Source organism: Aethalodelphis obliquidens, unplaced genomic scaffold (assembly GCF_003676395.1).
Source record: "Aethalodelphis obliquidens isolate GAN/ISIS:26980383/991018 unplaced genomic scaffold, ASM367639v1 scaffold89, whole genome shotgun sequence".
NCBI classification, from domain to species: domain Eukaryota; kingdom Metazoa; phylum Chordata; class Mammalia; order Artiodactyla; family Delphinidae; genus Aethalodelphis; species Aethalodelphis obliquidens.
In genome coordinates, this window is record NW_020838033.1 from 4728209 (window position 1) to 4746427 (window position 18219).

General features: G+C 60.0%; 2 protein-coding genes across 4 annotated transcripts in view; one reads left to right on the plus strand and one right to left on the minus strand.

Moving 5' to 3' along the window:
* RARA (retinoic acid receptor alpha) overlaps positions 1 to 10406 on the plus strand; it is a 35292-nt gene extending 24886 nt beyond the window's left edge. For 2 of the 3 annotated variants that reach the window (XM_027094823.1, XM_027094824.1), the window contains 7 exons: positions 1562 to 1710; positions 3032 to 3173; positions 5188 to 5348; positions 5583 to 5759; positions 7039 to 7243; positions 8051 to 8209; positions 8855 to 10406. In XM_027094823.1, coding sequence (XP_026950624.1) covers positions 1562 to 1710; positions 3032 to 3173; positions 5188 to 5348; positions 5583 to 5759; positions 7039 to 7243; positions 8051 to 8209; positions 8855 to 9072 — 1211 coding nt within the window. In that variant the 3' untranslated portion in view covers positions 9073 to 10406. The remainder of the gene's footprint in view (positions 1 to 1561; positions 1711 to 3031; positions 3174 to 5187; positions 5349 to 5582; positions 5760 to 7038; positions 7244 to 8050; positions 8210 to 8854) is intronic. The other variant, XM_027094822.1, reaches the window with a different exon arrangement.
* Positions 10407 to 15567: 5161 nt separating this feature from the next.
* On the minus strand, positions 15568 to 16734 carry GJD3 (gap junction protein delta 3). Its single transcript, XM_027094521.1, has one exon. The coding sequence runs from the start codon at positions 16631 to 16633 to the stop codon at positions 15767 to 15769; it is 867 nt and encodes a 288-aa protein (XP_026950322.1). The 5' UTR covers positions 16634 to 16734; the 3' UTR covers positions 15568 to 15766.
* Positions 16735 to 18219: the final 1485 nt, after the last annotated feature.

Sequence of the window (18219 nt, forward strand, 5' to 3'; positions counted from 1 at the left end):
GAGCAGAGGGTGGGGGAGGTCAGCGATGAGTCCGGCTGGGTGCGGGGCTGGTGTCGGCAGTCACTGATCCTTTGCTGCAGGCCGCCCTCTGGGCAGGGGCAGGGACGTGGGGCCACAGCAGTGCTGGTCGGCCGGGCTGACCAGGGAAGTGGTGCCCAGGCCCAGCTAAGAGCCAGGGAAGGCCTGCCAAGGTTGTTGGCCTGGCTCCCTGTCAGCAACCGCCTGGCAGTCCCTAGTTGTGTTTGCAGGTAAAGGGGGAGGGTGGTAGCATGCAGCTAGCCAGCCCCCCACCGCTCCCCGCCCCCATCCACGTGCTGCTTTTCTCCGTGCCAGGGCTTCGGGGCCACATGAGCCACGAGGTGCTCGGGCAGGAACTGTGGGCCCCTTTGAATTCCAGAACCTCGTGTGCTGGAGTTTGGGGTGAGACTAGATGGGATTCTGGGGTGTGGGAGGAAGCAGGGATCTATCTCCTCAGGGAGGCATCCTTGCCCCTCCTTGGCCCTGGGCACGTGGACTTAGCAAAGCTTCAGGAGGGTGCTGGGTGGCCCCTTGGGAATCTGGGGTTGACTGGGTCACAGTTCTCATCCAGGACAGTACACCCCCAGCTGTCCTGGCTTCGGGCACAGACAGCCCCCCCTGTTCTGCCTGGGGTGATGGGCATGGGGCCAGGCACTGGGGAGGATTTGTAGGGGGAGCTGCCCTTGCTGGCTAGGTCACCCGCCTGGCTGCCCTCTTAGAGCTGAATAACAGGAGGGGAGGGGAATAGTAACCGGGACACAGGACATAGTATCGTATGGAGGCCAGACAGACAGAGCATTGATGGGAACAGACCCCCTTTGTCATGCTTTTCCCCCCAGACAGGGAGCACCCAGAGCAATGGGCTTCCGGGGCCCACAGGGACTCTTCTCCCTGTCTCCAGGGGGTCCCCCTGCTTATCTCAGGGAGTCCCCACCTGCTGTGCCCCAGCATTTGTGACTGTGCACACCCTGCCTTGGGTCCCTGGCCAGGGGATTGTTTGGGTGGAGGAGGGGCTGTGGCGGTGGGCGGGGGGGGGGGGGGGGGGGGCGGAGGGAGGGGGGGGGGGGGAGTGGCCGGCTTTGAATATCCTGTTGACCCCAGTTTCCTCTGTCCCCAGCTTGTGTCCTCTTCCCTCCCTCCTCATCAGGCCTTAACTCCTTCCTAACATAGGGGAGATGGGGCGGGGCTGCCCAGAGTCCAGGGCTGTGGAGCCAGGCTGACACCCACGCCCAAGCGCCAAGTACTGCCACATCCGTGTACAAATCTGATGGTTTATTATCTGCTCCTTCTGGTTTTGAAGGTGGGGTCTTGCGGAAGCAGGCAGGACTGAGGGGGTGCTGGAGCTTCATCGGCAGCCCCATTTCCCCAGTCGGGCTGGGAAGTCCCAGGTTTCCTGAGACCGTGTCCCTGCCCCAGAGTTTGACTCCTGGCAGCAGTGGGGTGGCTGGGAGAGGCTCCTGGGAGAGATCAGGAGGCAGGGTGGGCACTGTATTAAGGATGGTTACCTGGGTCTCTAACCGCCCTTCTCCTCTTGTCTCTCTAGCCATTGAGACCCAGAGCAGCAGTTCCGAAGAGATAGTGCCCAGCCCCCCCTCGCCACCCCCTCTCCCCCGCATCTACAAGCCTTGCTTTGTCTGTCAAGACAAATCCTCAGGCTACCACTATGGGGTCAGCGCTTGTGAGGGCTGCAAGGTGAGTTGAGGGGGTCATTGGGAAGGACATCCCTGATTAGATAAATGGGATGTTCCCACTGCCGAGGGCTGGGACTGTGCCGGTGGTGGTGGTGGTGGTGGTGGTAGTGGGTGTCCCTGAAGCTGCTGCTCTTACTTCTGTGCGGGAGGTGGCAGCAGCCTTGGAGGAGGGGAAGCCTTCAGCAGAACCTCCTTCCCCGTAGATGAGCAGGGGTCCCCCAAACCAGAGGTCCCCCTCCTGCCTCAGCTCTTTTCCCCATCATCTCCATCCTCCAGCTGGCAGGGTGTACACCCGCTCTGCTACCGATGCCCGGGTTGCCATGGTGAGCTAGCTGCCGACTGGCTCTTGGCTGGGGACCCAGGAGGCCTGCCCTCTGTGGCCCTGCCTGAACCTCGCCATGGCAGCCTGGCAGGAGGCCGTTAGGAGCAGGCGCCTTGCCTTGGCCTCTCCTTCAGGTGCCCAGGCTGTGGGCTTCCCAGAGTCTGGCTGGATTTCCACGTGCCCATGTTTGGCTCCAGGGTGCAGATGTGGCTGCCACCTTCCCAGCAGCTGTGGGCATGGCCTCTCCTCCTCCTCTCCCCAGGGCTTGAGCCTCTGTACCCGTTTCTTCCCCAGAGATTGGGGTTCCGAAGCTGCACAGCTTTGAGGCTTGGGGCCCTGGGCTGCCCCTCAGTGTGGGGCAGAGATAAGCGCAAAGCACCAGGCCTTGGACTCTGTGTCTGCCTGTCCTGTCTGGTTGTTCTTGGTCTGCCGTAGCCTGTCTGTCGGTCTCTCTGTTAGCCCGTGTGGGCAGCCCCTGACCAGCCTGGTCTACCTGTGATCAGTCTGTGCGCATCTGCCTGGTTAGCGAATGCGTGTTTTGCTGCCCTGCTCCTGAGCGCGCTCTCCACCTGTCTGGCCAGCCTGTGTGTGTGTCTGTGTGGCCCCTACTGCTTGCCTTCTCTTCTTGTGCTCTGAGCCCAGGGCTGTGGGTTCCAGAGCTCTGCCTCTCTTTCCTCTAGCCCCATCTGCCTCTTTACTTGACTCACCAGCAGCCCGAGGTCCTTTTCCCCAGGAGAGAGGAAGCTGGGTCTATGCGTGTGGGTTGGGGGAAGCCCTCTGCCCACCTGCAGTGTTGAGGCAGCAGGTACTGGGATTCTTCTCGGGGTATCCTTGTAGGTGGACCCTTCCCTCTGCCTTACCTGGTCTACTCAGGTAGTTGATGTCCGAAGCCCTTGGGGGCAGCAGCCACCTGGCCCTCTGCTCCCACGGCTGAGGCCACGGGCCAGCGCTCTTCCTACTGTGGGTGTGGCTGACCTGACTCCCTGCCCTCCATACCCAGGGCTTCTTCCGCCGCAGCATCCAGAAGAACATGGTGTACACGTGTCATCGGGACAAGAACTGCATCATCAACAAGGTGACCCGGAACCGCTGCCAGTACTGCCGGCTGCAGAAGTGCTTCGAAGTGGGCATGTCCAAGGAGTGTGAGTGCCGTGGGCAGGGCGGGGCCGTGCGTTGGGCAGGGCACGAGTGCCTGGCCCCTAAAGCTGGGTGATCAGGGGCTTGGGGATGTGTGTGTGGATGTGAACGGCCGTGCTCGTGACGTGGTGTGCAGGCTTGTGGTTGAAGACGGTTCACCTGTAGCTTCAGGGACCTGTCTGTCTCAAGAGTTGTGTGTCCCTGTGCGGACAGCCCTTCCTGTTCGCGTGAGGCGGGCTGCGTGTGCTCGCTCACGTGCATGCGTGTGTCTGCGCCCGCTGCCTTGCTTGCCGGCCCTGCTTGGCTTTGGGGTGGGGCTCAGAGGTCTCCCCGAGTCCCTCCGGATTGTGCATCTCAGGACAGGGGTGCTGCTGGGTATTTCTTGTGTGTGTGTGTGGGGGGCCGGGGAGGTGCTGCAGGCATAGGGATCTTAGAGCCTTTGTCTGGTGGAACCTGGGACCGGGAGTTGGAAGAGAGGATTGAGACTTCCCCGATCCCAGAGGAACGGGGGCTTCCAGTTTGGGCTCAGCTGAGGCCCGATGGAGGGAGAGAGGGAGGGCTGGACAGGGAGACCCTCTTGTGTTGAAATCATGGGTGTTGCCGTGGTGACCGGTGATTGATGATGTCAGAGATAAATGACGCTGACAGACGCCTCCTTGTCTGCGTGGCCGTTGCCATGGTGCCTGAGCCATGGGGGATGGGGTGGGGGAGGGGGCTGCAGGACCCTCTAGCCCTTTGTGGGCAGGGCAGTGGAAGAAGGAAGCTGGGAGGGGACGAGGGGGGGACATGAGCAGCCCCAGACAGGAGCAGAGGGATCCTGCAGCACCCGGCCACCTCCTGCCTCAGGAGGAAGGGGCTGCGTTGTCCGGAGCCCAGGAAGTGGCTGCTGTGCGCTGCAGAGCGGGTGACAACTTGGGACCCACAGGCCTGGGACCCTTCCCTGCAGGGCCCGGAACCACCTCCTCCCTCTGCTTCTGCCACCTTCCGCTCCCAGAGCTTTTCATCACAGAAGGGCCAGGGTGGGGACCCCCTCTCCCTTCCACCACCAACTCCCCCTTTCCCTCCCTCCTTCTCCTCTCTGGCTGCTCTGTGCCCCGGAGCTGAGCAGCTGCCATTTCAATAGAATTAAAGCTTCCGAATGATAAACGTCTTGTCACAGCTGCAATTTTCTCTTCCCAAATTATCCCCCCACTCTCTCTCTCCCTCTCTCTTCTCTCCCTTGCACTTTATTGAATTTGCAGAATCGACATGAGTGATCTCCAAATTATGCCTGCCCCCCCCCCCACCGCTGCCCCTCCCTGGGCCCCCCACCCCCACCCTCTCTTCCTCCAGCGTCAGCAGCCGCCGCCACTGGTCCTGTGAGTGATTGTGTGTCTGGGCTAATCGGCTGGTAACGACCCCATCGCTTCTTTAAAGCCGAGTGGTGTGTGCGGCTCAGCGCCCCCGGTGATTTGTCAGCTCCCCCGGCTAATGGGCCGAGAGATTCTCCCACCCGGGCCCCCCACTCTCAGGCTGGGGAGCCCTACTCTTCGCCTGGCCGCCCATCCCCGGGACCCCAGGGAGACGGCTGCCCGGAGGGCTGGGGGATGGTGGAGGCAGGAGCCGGTCCTTCCTGGAGGCAGGGGGAGCGGGAGGCAGGGAGGCCGAGCCCAGACGTGGGACACTCGGCACACGTGCCTTCAGCCCTGGACCCCCGCGCGTGCGCACCCGGAGTGTGAGCTGGAGTAGATGCGTGGGAGAGCAGGCGTGCGTGCGGTGGTCACGGGGCCCTGGGGCAGGCCTCGGTGTGTGGCCCGGGTGGGCACGGCGGGGGGCGGGGGGGGGCATCGTGTGTTGCCGTCCCGCCTGCCTGTGCGCTCGCGTGTGTACGCATTCATGTGCGCGCCCCCGCCGGGTGGCCTCCTGCGCAGCCGGCTGCTCTCGGTCTGGTGGGAGGAGCTCGGGCTGGGGATGGACGGGCTTGGGGACGAACCGCCGGCCGCACTTGCCCTCTAACCGCGCGGCCTGGCCCCTCCACAGCCGTGAGGAACGACCGAAACAAGAAGAAGAAGGAGGCGCCCAAGCCCGAGTGCTCCGAGAGCTACACGCTGACGCCGGAGGTGGGGGAGCTCATCGAGAAGGTGCGCAAAGCGCATCAGGAGACCTTCCCCGCCCTCTGCCAGCTGGGCAAATACACTACGGTACGGCCCCCCGGGGGCACCCCTTCTTCTGCCAGGCCTGCCCCTCCGCACCCCTGCCTGGGCCACTGCCGCATCCCCTCCACCCCCACCCCGCCTCCCCTTCCTCCCCGCCGCCTCCCATCAAGGAGCTCTCAGGAAGTGAAGGCAGTAGAGGGCAGGTCTGCGGGGGCTGGTGGAGCCAGGCTGAGAAGGGTGCCACGAGGGGAAGGCCCTCACTCTCCCCCGTCCTCCCAGAACAACAGCTCAGAACAGCGTGTCTCTCTGGACATTGACCTCTGGGACAAGTTCAGTGAACTCTCCACCAAGTGCATCATTAAGACTGTGGAGTTCGCCAAGCAGCTGCCCGGCTTCACCACCCTCACCATTGCGGACCAGATCACCCTTCTCAAGGCTGCCTGCCTGGACATCCTGGTGAGGGTCTGCACCCTGCCCACCTGGGCACTACCCCCGTGTCCTTGGAGGATGTCCTGCCACTCAAATAACCACCTCCCTAAACGTCCATCTGGAATCGACCTGTCCAAATACCCACCCACCCAAATAGCCACCCTTCCTCTCCCCCATGTGTCCACTTAGCCACTCAGCCCCCGGATGTGCACTGGGTCACCCGTATAGCTATACACGCATGCATCCACCCTCAGTCCATCTTTCCATCGGACCTTCCTTCCAACCACCCGTCTTCCCATCTGTTCAGTCTAATAAAGATTCTCCTGGGACCCTGTGTGGCCAGGCCTTGAACTGGGTGTCAGGAGCAGAGGTGAACACACCACTGTCCCCTCTCGAAAATCTTCTATTGGTGGAGGCAACAGATATGTAAACAGAGCTTGCAAAACTGTGATAAGCGCTGGCTGGAGATGGGGGAGGGCTGTCCCCTCCCTGAAGGACAGAGAGCCACACTGCTGGACCCTAGGGAGGACGCCCCAGCGGAGGTAGCATCTAGGAGTTTGTAGAAGGGGCATGTGACACTGCTGCTGGTGTGGGACCAGCTGGATTCAGGGGACTGCAGGGCATCTGCTGGGGCCAGAGGGTGGGCTGGACTGGAGGCAGGATGGGGGCGGATGGGATTGTCAAATCCAGGGCTGGAGGGAGGACTGTCCTCCCTGTCTTCCCTGATGGGCTCAGCCCACCTGTCCCTTCTGGACCACCTCTAAGGTGGTTGAGATGTGGAATGTTGTGGTGGGACGTGACCAGGCTGCTCTTCCTGATAGGGGTGGGGTGGCAGGTGGGATGCAAGAGGCAGGATCAGGGTTTGAGAGAGTTGAAGACAGTATACATTTACGGAGCTCTTGTTGCGTACCCAGTCCTGGGAACTGTAGGCATAAATCCACTGTGGTCTTTGCCTTCTTGGAAATTCTAGTTTCCCTCTTAATTCTCTGCGTGGAGGCAGGATGAGCTAGATCAGCTGTCTAATATAGAGGCCACTGGTCATGTGTGGCTATTTAAATTTAAATTAATTAAAATTAAATTCAGTTCAGTTTTTCAGTTGCACTTGCCACATTTCAAGTGCCCAGCAGCCACATCGTGGCCGGTGGCTACTGTACTGCACGGTGCAGACGTAGAACGTGTCCAGCATTGCAGCAGGTTCTATGGGACAGCACTGGTCTGGCTGCCTGCCAGGTGGTCCTCGGGGGTTGCTGGTGCTAGAAGCGCTGGGGGATGTGAGTTCCTGAACCCGAGAACCCTCTGCACCCAGATCCTGCGGATCTGCACGCGGTACACACCCGAGCAGGACACAATGACCTTCTCGGATGGGCTGACCCTGAACCGGACCCAGATGCACAATGCCGGCTTCGGGCCTCTCACGGACCTGGTCTTCGCCTTCGCCAACCAGCTGCTGCCCCTGGAGATGGACGATGCTGAGACCGGGCTGCTCAGTGCCATCTGCCTCATCTGTGGAGGTGGGCAGGGCGCCTGGGTCTGGGGGCCAGGCCCAGGGTGGTGGTGTGACCCCCAGAGCCTCTCCTGGGGAGAAGCTCAGGGATCATCAGATCAGAAAGGGACCTGTCAGACCCTTGTCAGACCCCTGTTAGAGGGGGAAACCGAGTCGCAGAGGAGCAGGGTCTGGTCTGCGGCCACACGGCAAGGGAGTCGTGATGGAGACCTGGATTCTGGTTCCGTTTCCAGGCAGTGCTCCTTGTAGGGGGCTTAGTAGTGAGGACTTGAAGGTCAGACCACCCAGGTTCAAGTCCTGGCCAAACGTGTGACCTTCAACAGGTTGCTGAACTTCTCTGAGCCTCTATTTCTGTAAAATGGGGGCAGTAATGGTCTTCCCTTCATAAAGTTGATGGGAGGATTAGGAGGTAATAGATAAGGCACAGTGTGCCCAGAGTAAGACCCAGTGAATGTTGGCTGCTGTTATTATTTTATTATTATGAGTTCTACCTTATCAGGCTGGTGTCTAGAATAATGGGCAGGAGTGGGAGACCTGTCTCTACTTAAGGTGGCACTGCCTGTGTTCAGGGATCCCACCTCCATGAACTTGGCTCTCAGGGGGACCTTTGGGCAACCCCTGTCCCCAGCCCCTCTTTGCTCACATCTGAGAGCCTTTCTGTGTGGGGACCGCCCCCGCCCTCCCCCCGCCCCCCAGCAGAGAAGCTCAGCCCGTGGTCTGGGCAGGCATGCCCCCTGGTGGTCAAGGCTGGAAGTGCAGCTGTGATCCTCGCTGGGCTAGGGCAGCTACTCAGCCGGCGTTTATGCTTCCTCAGACCGGCAGGACCTGGAGCAGCCAGACAGGGTGGACATGCTTCAGGAGCCGCTGCTTGAGGCACTGAAGGTCTATGTGCGGAAACGGAGGCCCAGCCGCCCACACATGTTCCCCAAGATGCTGATGAAGATCACAGACCTGCGAAGCATCAGTGCTAAGGGTGAGGCTCCCACACCTGGAGATGCCCCCTGTGCCTGCTGGGGCTGGGCCCCAACAGCTGGCCCAGGACCCACCGTCCACGTCCAGGGTCAGGCCTCCTGCATCTGAGCTGACATCCCACGTCTTTGTGCCCATGTGATGCCCCACTCACCGGACCCCACCTTGCCTAGGTGGGTGACCCCTGCCTGTGAGCCCCAAGGTGGCAGTGTCATCTTTGCGTGGTGGTTAAGGGCTCTGGAGCCAGACTGTGTGGGTGTGTGTCCTTGAGCAGGTCAGACAGCAGCTCGGAGCCTCAGTTTCCCATCTGAGGAGTGGGGATAATGATGGTGTTTACAGAGTTGTTTCGACATGTCAGTAGGAGAGTCCACAGCACACAGCGCATAGGAAGGGCCCAGTGTCAAGCCCAGGCAGTCTGACCCCAGAGCCCGAGTTTGGGACCACTTTGCCCTGACGCCCCTCAGCCGTGGGGGCTTAGGAGGGCTGCCTTATGTCAAGGAGCTGAGCCCCGAGTTCAGTGCACGGTGGAAGCTGATATGGGTAGTACTGACCCTCCCACCCCCTCCACCCTCCCTCCTGGAGCCACAATTGCTTGTGGGGCTGGAGGAGCAGGGCGGGCATGCTGACCTCTGTCCCTCCTTTCCTGCAGGGGCTGAGCGGGTCATCACGCTGAAGATGGAGATCCCGGGCTCCATGCCACCTCTCATCCAGGAAATGTTGGAGAACTCAGAGGGCCTGGACACTCTGAGCGGACAAGCGGGGGGCGGAGGGCGGGATGGGGGCGGCCTGGCTCCCCCGCCCGGCAGCTGCAGCCCCAGCCTCAGCCCCAGCTCAAACAGAAGCAGCCCGGCCACGCACTCCCCGTGACTGCCCGTGGACACAGCCCTTGCCCCGTGCCCTGGCTTTTCTCTGCCTTTCTACCAACCATGCGACCCCTGCCAGCCCTGCCCCCCACCTGTCCTCCCTTCCCTGGGGGACCGGAGGGAGGCGGTGGCGACTCTTCGGACAGAGGCCCGGGCCTGCGATGGACTGCCCGCTCCTGCAGATGTCAGGGCTGACATCGGGGGCAAGGACTGAGTGAGGACCCCTGGTCCCGGGGCTCAGGATGGGGCCCGGGGGCCTCGTGTTCATCAAGACACCCCTCTGCCCACCTCTCCACATCTTCATCACCAGCAAATGCCAGGACCTGGCTCCCCCATCCTCAGAACTCACAAGCCATTGCCCCCCCCGTTGGGGAGCCCCCCTGCCTCGGTTGGTGACAGAGGGGGTGGGCCGGGGTGGGGGATTCCCCCTGTACATACCCTGCCGTACCAACCCCCAGGTATTAATTCTTGCTGGTTTTGTTTTTATTTTAATTTTTTTTTTTTTGGTTTTGATTTTTTTAATAAGAATTTTCATTTTAAGCACATTTATACTGAAGGAATCTGTGCGGTGTATTGGGGGGAGCTGGATTCAGAGCTGGAGGGGGGTGGGTCCTGGGGGAGGGGAGTGGCTCAGAAGGGGCCCCCTCTCTCTCTAAGTCCCTGTGCCCCCAAGCCCTCCTCCCCAGCCTTTTCCTCTTCAGTTTTCTCTTTAAAACTGTGAAGTACTAACTTTCCGAGGCCTGCCCTCCCCTCTCCCTCTGCCTAACCACTGGGCGTGGACAGTTTCCCGGCAACCCCTGGAAGGAGGGGGCTCCCCCAAGAGATGGGGCAGGGGCAAAGCAAGGGGGCCTCAGAACATAAAGGCGTGTGTTTCTCAGCCTCGTGTCCTTGGCACAGCTGCCTCCCCATCAGAGCCCACATCATTGAAGCCCTCCAGCCCCCCCACCCCCGAGCCCCGTGAAGGGGCTGGCCAGGGGATCCGAGCTGCCCCTGCCCCCCAGCCTCACAGCCACCAGCACCGCCCACAGGGCCCCCAGATACACACACACACACACACACACACAGTGGACAGACGGGCCGGCAGACACGTGTGGCCCGAGTTCCTCCATTTCCCTGGCCTGCCCCACCCCACCCCCGTGCCCCCTCCTTGCCCCGCAGGACGGGCCTACAGGGGGCCCCCTCCCGTCACCCCTGCACCCCTGGGTTTGGGGAGCTGGCTCTGCCCTGCCCTCCTTGCCCCGGGGTTGGGGTCTCATCCCCCCAGAGCCCGCTGGTGCACCTGTTACTGTTGGACTTTCCACTGAGATCTACTGGATAAAGAATAAAGTTATATTTATTCTACACATGCCTCAGAGCCTCGCTGCCTCGCCGCCTTCTCTCGGTGTCTGGGCAGGGGCTGGGGGTTAGCTGTGGGCGCTGGGGGTGGCAAGCCGCCTTCAGAGCCTGCCTTGCTGTGCTGGGATCTTTGGAGACCCTATGGAAGGAGATGGGCCCTTAGAAAGCCCTTGGCCTAGGGGCTTTCACAGCCCGTTAGGGACCCCAGTGTGGAGTGAGGGGAGGGGAGAAAGGGAGAGACTGCCTGCGCCTTCAGGGAGTCCCCGGTCCGAGGGAGAAAGCCACCTCGGCCCTCAGAGTCCCTAGCTCTTGGGAAGCCAGAGGTTCAGTCTGGGGGGTCACTTAGTGGCAGAGTTCTATTTTTGGAGTGACCACAGATGACCTTCACAGCAGGAGTGGCAGTTGGCATGGGGACCTGGGTCAGGGGCTCATTGCAAACTAAGAAGAGCTCAGGATTGGGATGGAAACTTGGGAGGCCCGCCTTCTTGTCCCTCTGCCTCCAGGAAGAATTGTCCTGCCCTCCCCTGTCCACCCCTAAGCTCACTTCTGTGGGCAGGAGGCACAGAGGACAGACAGGTGACAGGGCACTTGGATGCTCCTGGTTGAGAGGATGGAGTGTGACAGGCCTTGAGGGTCCTCAGAAGCCAGTTTCCCCCCCCCCTTCCCCGCCACTACACATCAAGGCCCAGAGAGGGCAGTGCCCTTGCCCATGGTCACACAGCAAGTTAGTGGCAGATCGGGGAACAGTACTAAGGGCTCCTACCTCTCAGCCAGGGCTCTTTCCTGGATCCCTGAAGCCCTTGAAGAAGCATCAGGCACTGAGATCTTGGGGGCGGGGATGTCTGGGGAGGTGGCAGTGGAGGCTGCGTTTGGGGAGGGTTAGCAGGGCGCCTGGGCGAGAAGAGATTCCTGGGCGGGAAGAGTTCCTTCCACGGGGGTCCACCTGCCATTTATACTTCAGCCATCAGGTGGCGCCAGATCCTCACTTATGTCACAGTCTGGCCCAGGCTGGAGAGGGTGCTGAGGACAGAGGCTCTCTTCCTCTAGCAAATACTTTCTAACACTTTCTAACAGGTTTCTTTATGAACCTGACATAATTTAACATAACATATCAAACACATGCTTTAAAAAGTCACCATGCTGGCACACGATATTGTAAAGGAGAAATTCAGGGAAAGTACTGTGAATTTCCACGTGTCAATGCTTGGGCCCAATCATTGGGCGGATAGGACAGTCTTTTTTTTTTTTTTTTTTTTTTCTTGCGGTACACGGGCCTCTCACCGTTGTGGCCTCTCCCGTTGCGGAGCACAGGCTCCAGATGCGCAGGCTCAGCGGCCATGGCTCACGGGCCCAGTCGCTCTGCGGCATGTGGGATCTTCCCGCACCGGGGCACGAACCCGTGTCCCCTGCATCGGCAGGCGGACTCTCAACCACTAGCGCCACCAGGGAAGCCCAGGACACAGTCTTATGTTTGCTTCTCTCTTTTTAATGAACATTTGGATTTAAAAGAAGTAAGAAGGTCGGAAGCTATTGTGTACAAGGAGCCCAAGAAAATTAAAGAGTATGGGTGGATAAAAACCAAGAACGAATAATAAAACCATGCCAAAAAAAAAAAAATCCCAAACTAAACCCTTAATGTTTTATATGTAAAACAGGGTCAGGTAATTATAAAGAGGCTGTTCACTATGTAAATGTCAGTGGGACATTCTAAAGGAGTGTGTGACAATTCTTTATTGTGGGGGGACATTGGCATTCTTAGCCCCTACCCGCTAAATGCCAAGAGGGTGCCCCTCCCTGTGACGACTACAGCAGTGACGCCCACACTTACGAAGCGCCCCCCTTGGGATAGTAACTTTGCTGCTGGGGCTCGAGGTTGCGCTGGATGGTTCATAGTTCACTGTAGAGCAGAGTTTCTTATCTACGGCACAAGTGACATTCTGGGCTATGAATTATTTGCTGAGACGGGCCGTCCTGCACACAGTAGGTGTTTAGCAGCAACCCTGGCTTCTATCCACTAGTCGCACCTTCCCTCAAGCTGTGACAACCAAATATATCTGCAGACGTTGCCCAATGTCCCCTGGGGGGAAAAATCGCCCCCAGTTGAGAACCACTGCTGGAGTCTGGTCATCGAGGGCTGACGTGGGCTTTGCCTATGGGAGCACAGGGCAGAGGCATTTAACCAGGCCTGAAGCAGGGCTTGGACGGCTTCCCGGAACAGGTGCTCTCTCCCAGCTAAATCTCTAAGGGGAAGAGTTAGCCAGGTGGAATGCAGAGGTAATAAAAAGCTCCTGGTTGTCAGAAACTATCCCCAGCTCTGTGGTTTAACCATTTTGGGTTTCGGTGGAAAAGGCAGAACAGGTGAAGCTGTAGAGGCTGGGACGGGCTGGTCAAGGCCAATTCAGGAGCTGGACTTGATCCTGAGGGCAATGGCAGTGAAGGATTTGAAGCTAGTGAGTGAGGTGTTCAGATTAGAATTGCAGGGGGCGGGAGCAGAGGCTAGGAAGGGAGTACCCCAGGCCATCGGTGACCGGCTGACCCTGGGCAGCCTCTGAAGGGGTGGAGAAGAGTGGCCAAGGGGAGGAAATGCTTAGGTGGTAAAACAGGAGGACCAGGTGATTGATGGGATATGGAAGGCGGGCAGAGGACGGGCTCTGGCAACAACAGACGGAGGTGGCCAGGGTGGATGGGAACCCCAGCAACTGAGAGGAGAGCTAAGGAAGCTGGGGCACCATGTGAGTTGCTGGTGACCCCCTCCATGCCCCTCACTCCACTCCGGCCACACCAGCCTCCTTGTTGGCCTCCAAGACCTCCAGCTTATTCCCGCCTCAGGACCTTTGTTCTCGCCATTCCCTCCAACGGGAATGCTCTTCCTGGAGAAGCTTCATGGCTGGCAACTTGGTATGTTCTTGCTCCCCGTCACTCCTCAGGGGTGTCACTCTCTCCCCTTACTCTTTACACTGGTACAGTCTATATTTATTGTCCACCAGAATGTGAGCTTCACAGGGGCAAGTTTTGTTCACCGCTGGAGCCCAACACCTGAATCTGCTAATAGCAGCCACTCGCCACGGGTGGCGGCCGAGTCTTAGATATGCGGCTGGTCCAAATTGAGATGTGCTCCAAGCGCAGAACACACCCCAGACTTCAAAGACTTAGTACAAAACGAAGAATATAAAACATCTCCTCGATACTTTTTTTATATTGCGTGTTGAAAAAGTACTTAAAGAAAATATATTACTAAAATGAATTTCACCTGTTTCCTTTCACTTTGTAATGTGGCTAATGGAAAACTTGGAATTATATGGGTGGCTCACCTCCTCTTCCTATGAAACAGTGCTCATCTTGAACACTGCCTGGTATACACTATGTGCTCAAGAAGTATTTGTTGAATGAATATATATGGAAAACAGCTGGACATTCACATCTGAGTTTGCATGGAAGGGTCCAGGCGGCAGACGCAGAACTCACTGTAGGTGGAGGGACGGTAGCACACACCGTGAGCGTGGATAAGTGCTTGGGCCTGGGGAACACCACCAGTTCCTCATCCAGACCAAGTTTACTGAGCACCTACTATGGGCCTGTGAGGAGGAGAGAGCTATGCATCCAGCAGTAGTGCTGCCTTGGGGCCTCCAGCTCTGGTTTGGGGCTTGGGCTGTCTGTAAAGGAAGCCATCTAGTTTCTTCCCAGGTGAGACCAAAAGGCAGGTAGGCATTAATTAGCTAGTGGAAGGGGGCGGTGCAGAGAGGGAGGCCGCTCCAGGCAAAGGAACAGCATGTTGAAACACTTAGAAGCAAGATTGGGTACCATGCTTGGTAGGAACAGGAAACTCGGCATGGTTTGGGGCATGGTGACCTTGGAGAAGCCAAGGGGAGGGGGCCTGATGAAGCAGGGCCAGACGTGCAGGGCTTCAAAAGCCTCGTTCAGGTGCTGGACTTACCCTGAGGATGGGGGAGCCCCAAGGACGTAAGTAGGGGAGCTATTTAGAAAGACTCCTCCAGCTGCTGTGTGGAGCCAGGCAGGAAAGCTGAGGAAGAGGCGTGAAGGAAAAAGGAGGACAGAGAGGAAGCGACCGGGGACACGGAAGGCCGGGGCGCTGGCAGCCTGCTCGGCAGGGTCTGGTGGAGCCCCGGAGGCATGGTTAGATGGTGGAGCCCCGGAGGCGTGGTTGGATGGTGGCCCCTGGAGTTTTCAGTTTGCTGCTGGCTGCTTACGGAGAGCATCCCCACTGGGGCAGTGAAGGAGGAAGAAGATGGGGGCAGAGGAGAGATAGGAGGGGAAAAGGATGCAGACACGTAGACAGATCCTTGTATTTCCCCGGGGGTGGGGCCGCAGCGGGGAGGGAGGAGGGGAAGCGGGTGATGGCTGCGGGAAAATGCAGGGCCAGGAGCACACGTTCTCGGGGAGATTTCTTCTGAGGATGTCTATGGACTGGGGTAACAGCGGCAGGGTGAAGAGGGGGAAGCCAGAAAACAGTCCTGCCCTCTGACCCCACTGCCCACCCCCACTCTATCTCCATGAAAGGAGGGCCTAGCCACCTTGCCCAGGCCACAAGGCTGAGAGTGTAGATGGTGCCCAGAATGAGGCCTCCCCTCCCGCTCCCGTCCTGTGTGGGCTCCAGCAGGAGGGCAGACCATCCCGTGACGCCCCTGCAGGTAGGGAGGGAGCCACCGTGGCTGCTGCTGGCACTGGGTCCTGGCCACTCGCACAGTGCACGTCAGAGATCACACACACAGCTCACACAGGGCGCACAGATGCACGCGCATATGCAGAACGCACACGGGGTAGGCCCACACGCGCGCAGAGAGCCTGCAGAGGATGGACATGTGCTTGTGCACACGCGTGCACAACCAGAGCTCTCCCAGGATATATGCGTGCATGCGCACACACGCAAGAGCTCACACAGGTTTGACGTGCGCTTGGGCACCCACAGCTCACACCGTATGTATGTGTACATGTGTGTGTACATACACAGAGGGCCCACACAGAGGCCACGCCTCAGTCTGAACAAGGAGAGGCCCCCAGGGATGCTGGTATCACCGTTGTTTTTGTCCCCAGTAAAACAACCCGGGCTCCACCGGACCCTCCACTTTGCACTAGCTCTGCCCTCCTCTTGTCCACTTTCTCTCAGCACCCAAACCCCCCCCCCCCAGCCTCCTTCCTTTCTGCCTGGATGACGGCACCAAGGACCGGCCTTAGTTCCTTAGATGTCCCCAGCTTGGCTGGGAGCTGCGGATGCTGCCCGGCGGGCCATGCCCCCTGTGTGTCATCTGCTGGGCAGGGGACCCTGCGAACAGTTGCTGCAGAGCTGCTTCTCGCTCCGGGGTAGTGGGGTCTGGCCTCTGACCTCACCCCCGCCCCAGGCAGCTCTAGATGGCCAGGTCCTGGCGGACGGTGGCCAGCGATGCCTTGCTGCGGCCGCTGCCGCCCTCGCTGTCGCAGGTCGGCGCCCGGTGAGCATAGGAGGGCGGGGCGTAGGGGTCGGGGCCCGGGTGCCTGGCGGGCAGGGCGGGCGGCGGCGGTGGGAGCAGCTGCTGCGCCTCCTCGTGCGCGCGGTTGCAGCGGTTGTCGCGCTCGGCCTCCTGGCGACAGTGGCCGGCGCGCGGGCGGCCCTTCCAGAGCAGGTGTCCCAGCTCGGCCACGCTGAGCAGCGCCGAGAGCAGCCCCACGGCGAAGTAGAAGATCACGAAGACGGTCTTTTCGGTGGGCCGGCTCACGAAGCAGTCCACCGTGTGTGGGCACGGGGCACCGGCGCACACGAAGTGCGGGGCCACGCGGAAGCCGTAGAGCAACGCCTGGCCCGCCAGGAAGGCCAGCTCGGCCAGCAGGCGCAGCGCCACGCTCAGCAGGTAGCAGCGGCGCGCGCGGCGGCCCCCCGGGCGCCCCGGGGTCCCCAGCGACCCTGCCCCGCCGGCCGCGCCGCCCGGCTCCTTGCTGGCCCGGTGCACAGAGTAGATGACGAAGAGCACCGGGGGCGCCGACAGCAGCAGGATGTGGAAGAGCCAGAAGCGGTAGTGGGAGACGGGGAAGGCGCGGTCGTAGCAGGTCTGGCGACAGCCCGGCTGCAGCGTGTTGCACACGAACTCCTCCTGCTCGTCCTCGAACACGGCGCCGCCCACCGTGGCCAGCACCAGGATGCGGAAGATCAGCATGACCACCAGCCACAGGCGGCCCACGAGCGGCGACTGCAGCTGCACGGCGTCCAGCAGCGAGCCGAGGAACGCCCACTCCCCCATGGCGCTGGGGATGGACGCGGGGCGGGCAGTCAGAGGCTGAAGGATCGGGATCCCCAGCCCTCCGTGCCCGTCGGGGTGGAGTCAGTTGGACCTCCTCTAACTTCGAGGTGAGCCAGGGGGTCAGCCAGGCCTGGGTTTAACAGGGACTTTGTGGGAACAAAGGGCTTAGCAAGGGGGGCGGGGCGGGAAGGGTTAGGTGGTTCTCCACTATGGGCGCTGGGGAGGAGCTCCACTTTGGTGCTCTAGTCAGACACCCACGGGCCTGCTGGGTTGGACCCTTTGCTCCTCCAGAGTCCAGGTTGGTGGGAAAGGGCCTTGGAGATCAGCCCGCCCCCCACCCCCCACGGCCTCTGACTGCATTTGTAGAAGCGGGAACCCAGCAGCGCCCTCGTGCTCAAGGATGCTTTCTGTGGGCAAGAGTGGTGCCTCAAACCCAGCTCTCCGTCAGACCCAATTTGGTACCCCTGGGAGAAGTGGAGTCAGCAGACCCAGAAGGACCCACCTCCTTCTTTCTCCGCCCATTTTCCTGCCCTTTTTACTGCAGTGAACTGCTCTCAAAATTGGGGAGCGGACTCAAAGGTAACGCCGCTTCCATAACTCTACCCAATGTCCTAGGTGTCCCCCGCCATCTGAGCCCAGCGTGGCAGGAATGCCGGCCCAGCTTCTCCCATCTCCTCCCTGGTGTCCCTCTGTTTCCAGCCTCCCATATCTCCCGAGAACCCCCCCAACTCCCCCCACCCCTCACAGGTCCCACAGGCCCCTGATGCCCCCAGACTCTTACCCGTACGTAACCACTCGCCCTGTAGCTGACGCGGGGATGTTAAAGCCGAGTAAAGGACCTTGGGAGGTGGCTGGGACCTGTTCCTCCTGGTCCCTCTTTCATTTTCCCTTTCGGATTTTGCCCGGGATGGATGACAAGACAGGATGGCCGAGAGGGGCTAGCTCTCCCCTTCTCTTAAAGGGACAGGGTGACCCTGTTGGCTGGCTCCACCCCTGAGAACAGACCCAGGGCCACACCCCTTGCTGGGCTCTGCCAACCTCCCTTTCCATCCCCTCACTCGCCCCCACCCCACGGCTGTGTCCCCAACTGGAAATGAGGGAAGGGGTTAACCAGGGCTGCCTCTCTCTCTCTTTTTTTAAAATAAATTTATTTATTTTTGGCCGCGTTGGATCTTCGTTGCTGCGTGCGGGCTTTCTCTAGTTGCGGTGAGCTGGGGCTACTCTTCGTTGCGGTGCACGGGCTTCTCATTGCGGTGGCTTCTCTTGTTGCCAAGCACGGGCTCTAGGCGCGCGGGCTTCAGTAGTTGTGGCTCGCAGGCTTCAGTAGTTGTGGCTCACGGGCTCTAGAGCACAGGCTCAGTAGTTGTGGCGCATGGGTTTAGTTGTTCTGTGGCATGTGGGATCTTCCTGGACCAGGGCTCGAGCCTGTGTCCCCTGCATTGGCAGGCGGATTCTTAACCACTGTGCCACCAGGGAAGCCCCAGAGCTCCCTCTATCGCCAATCACCAATAAATTCCCCCAAACTGGAAGGTTTAGGTCCACTATCAAGTGACTGTCCCGTCTTCAGGGCTGGAGCGAGGTTTGCT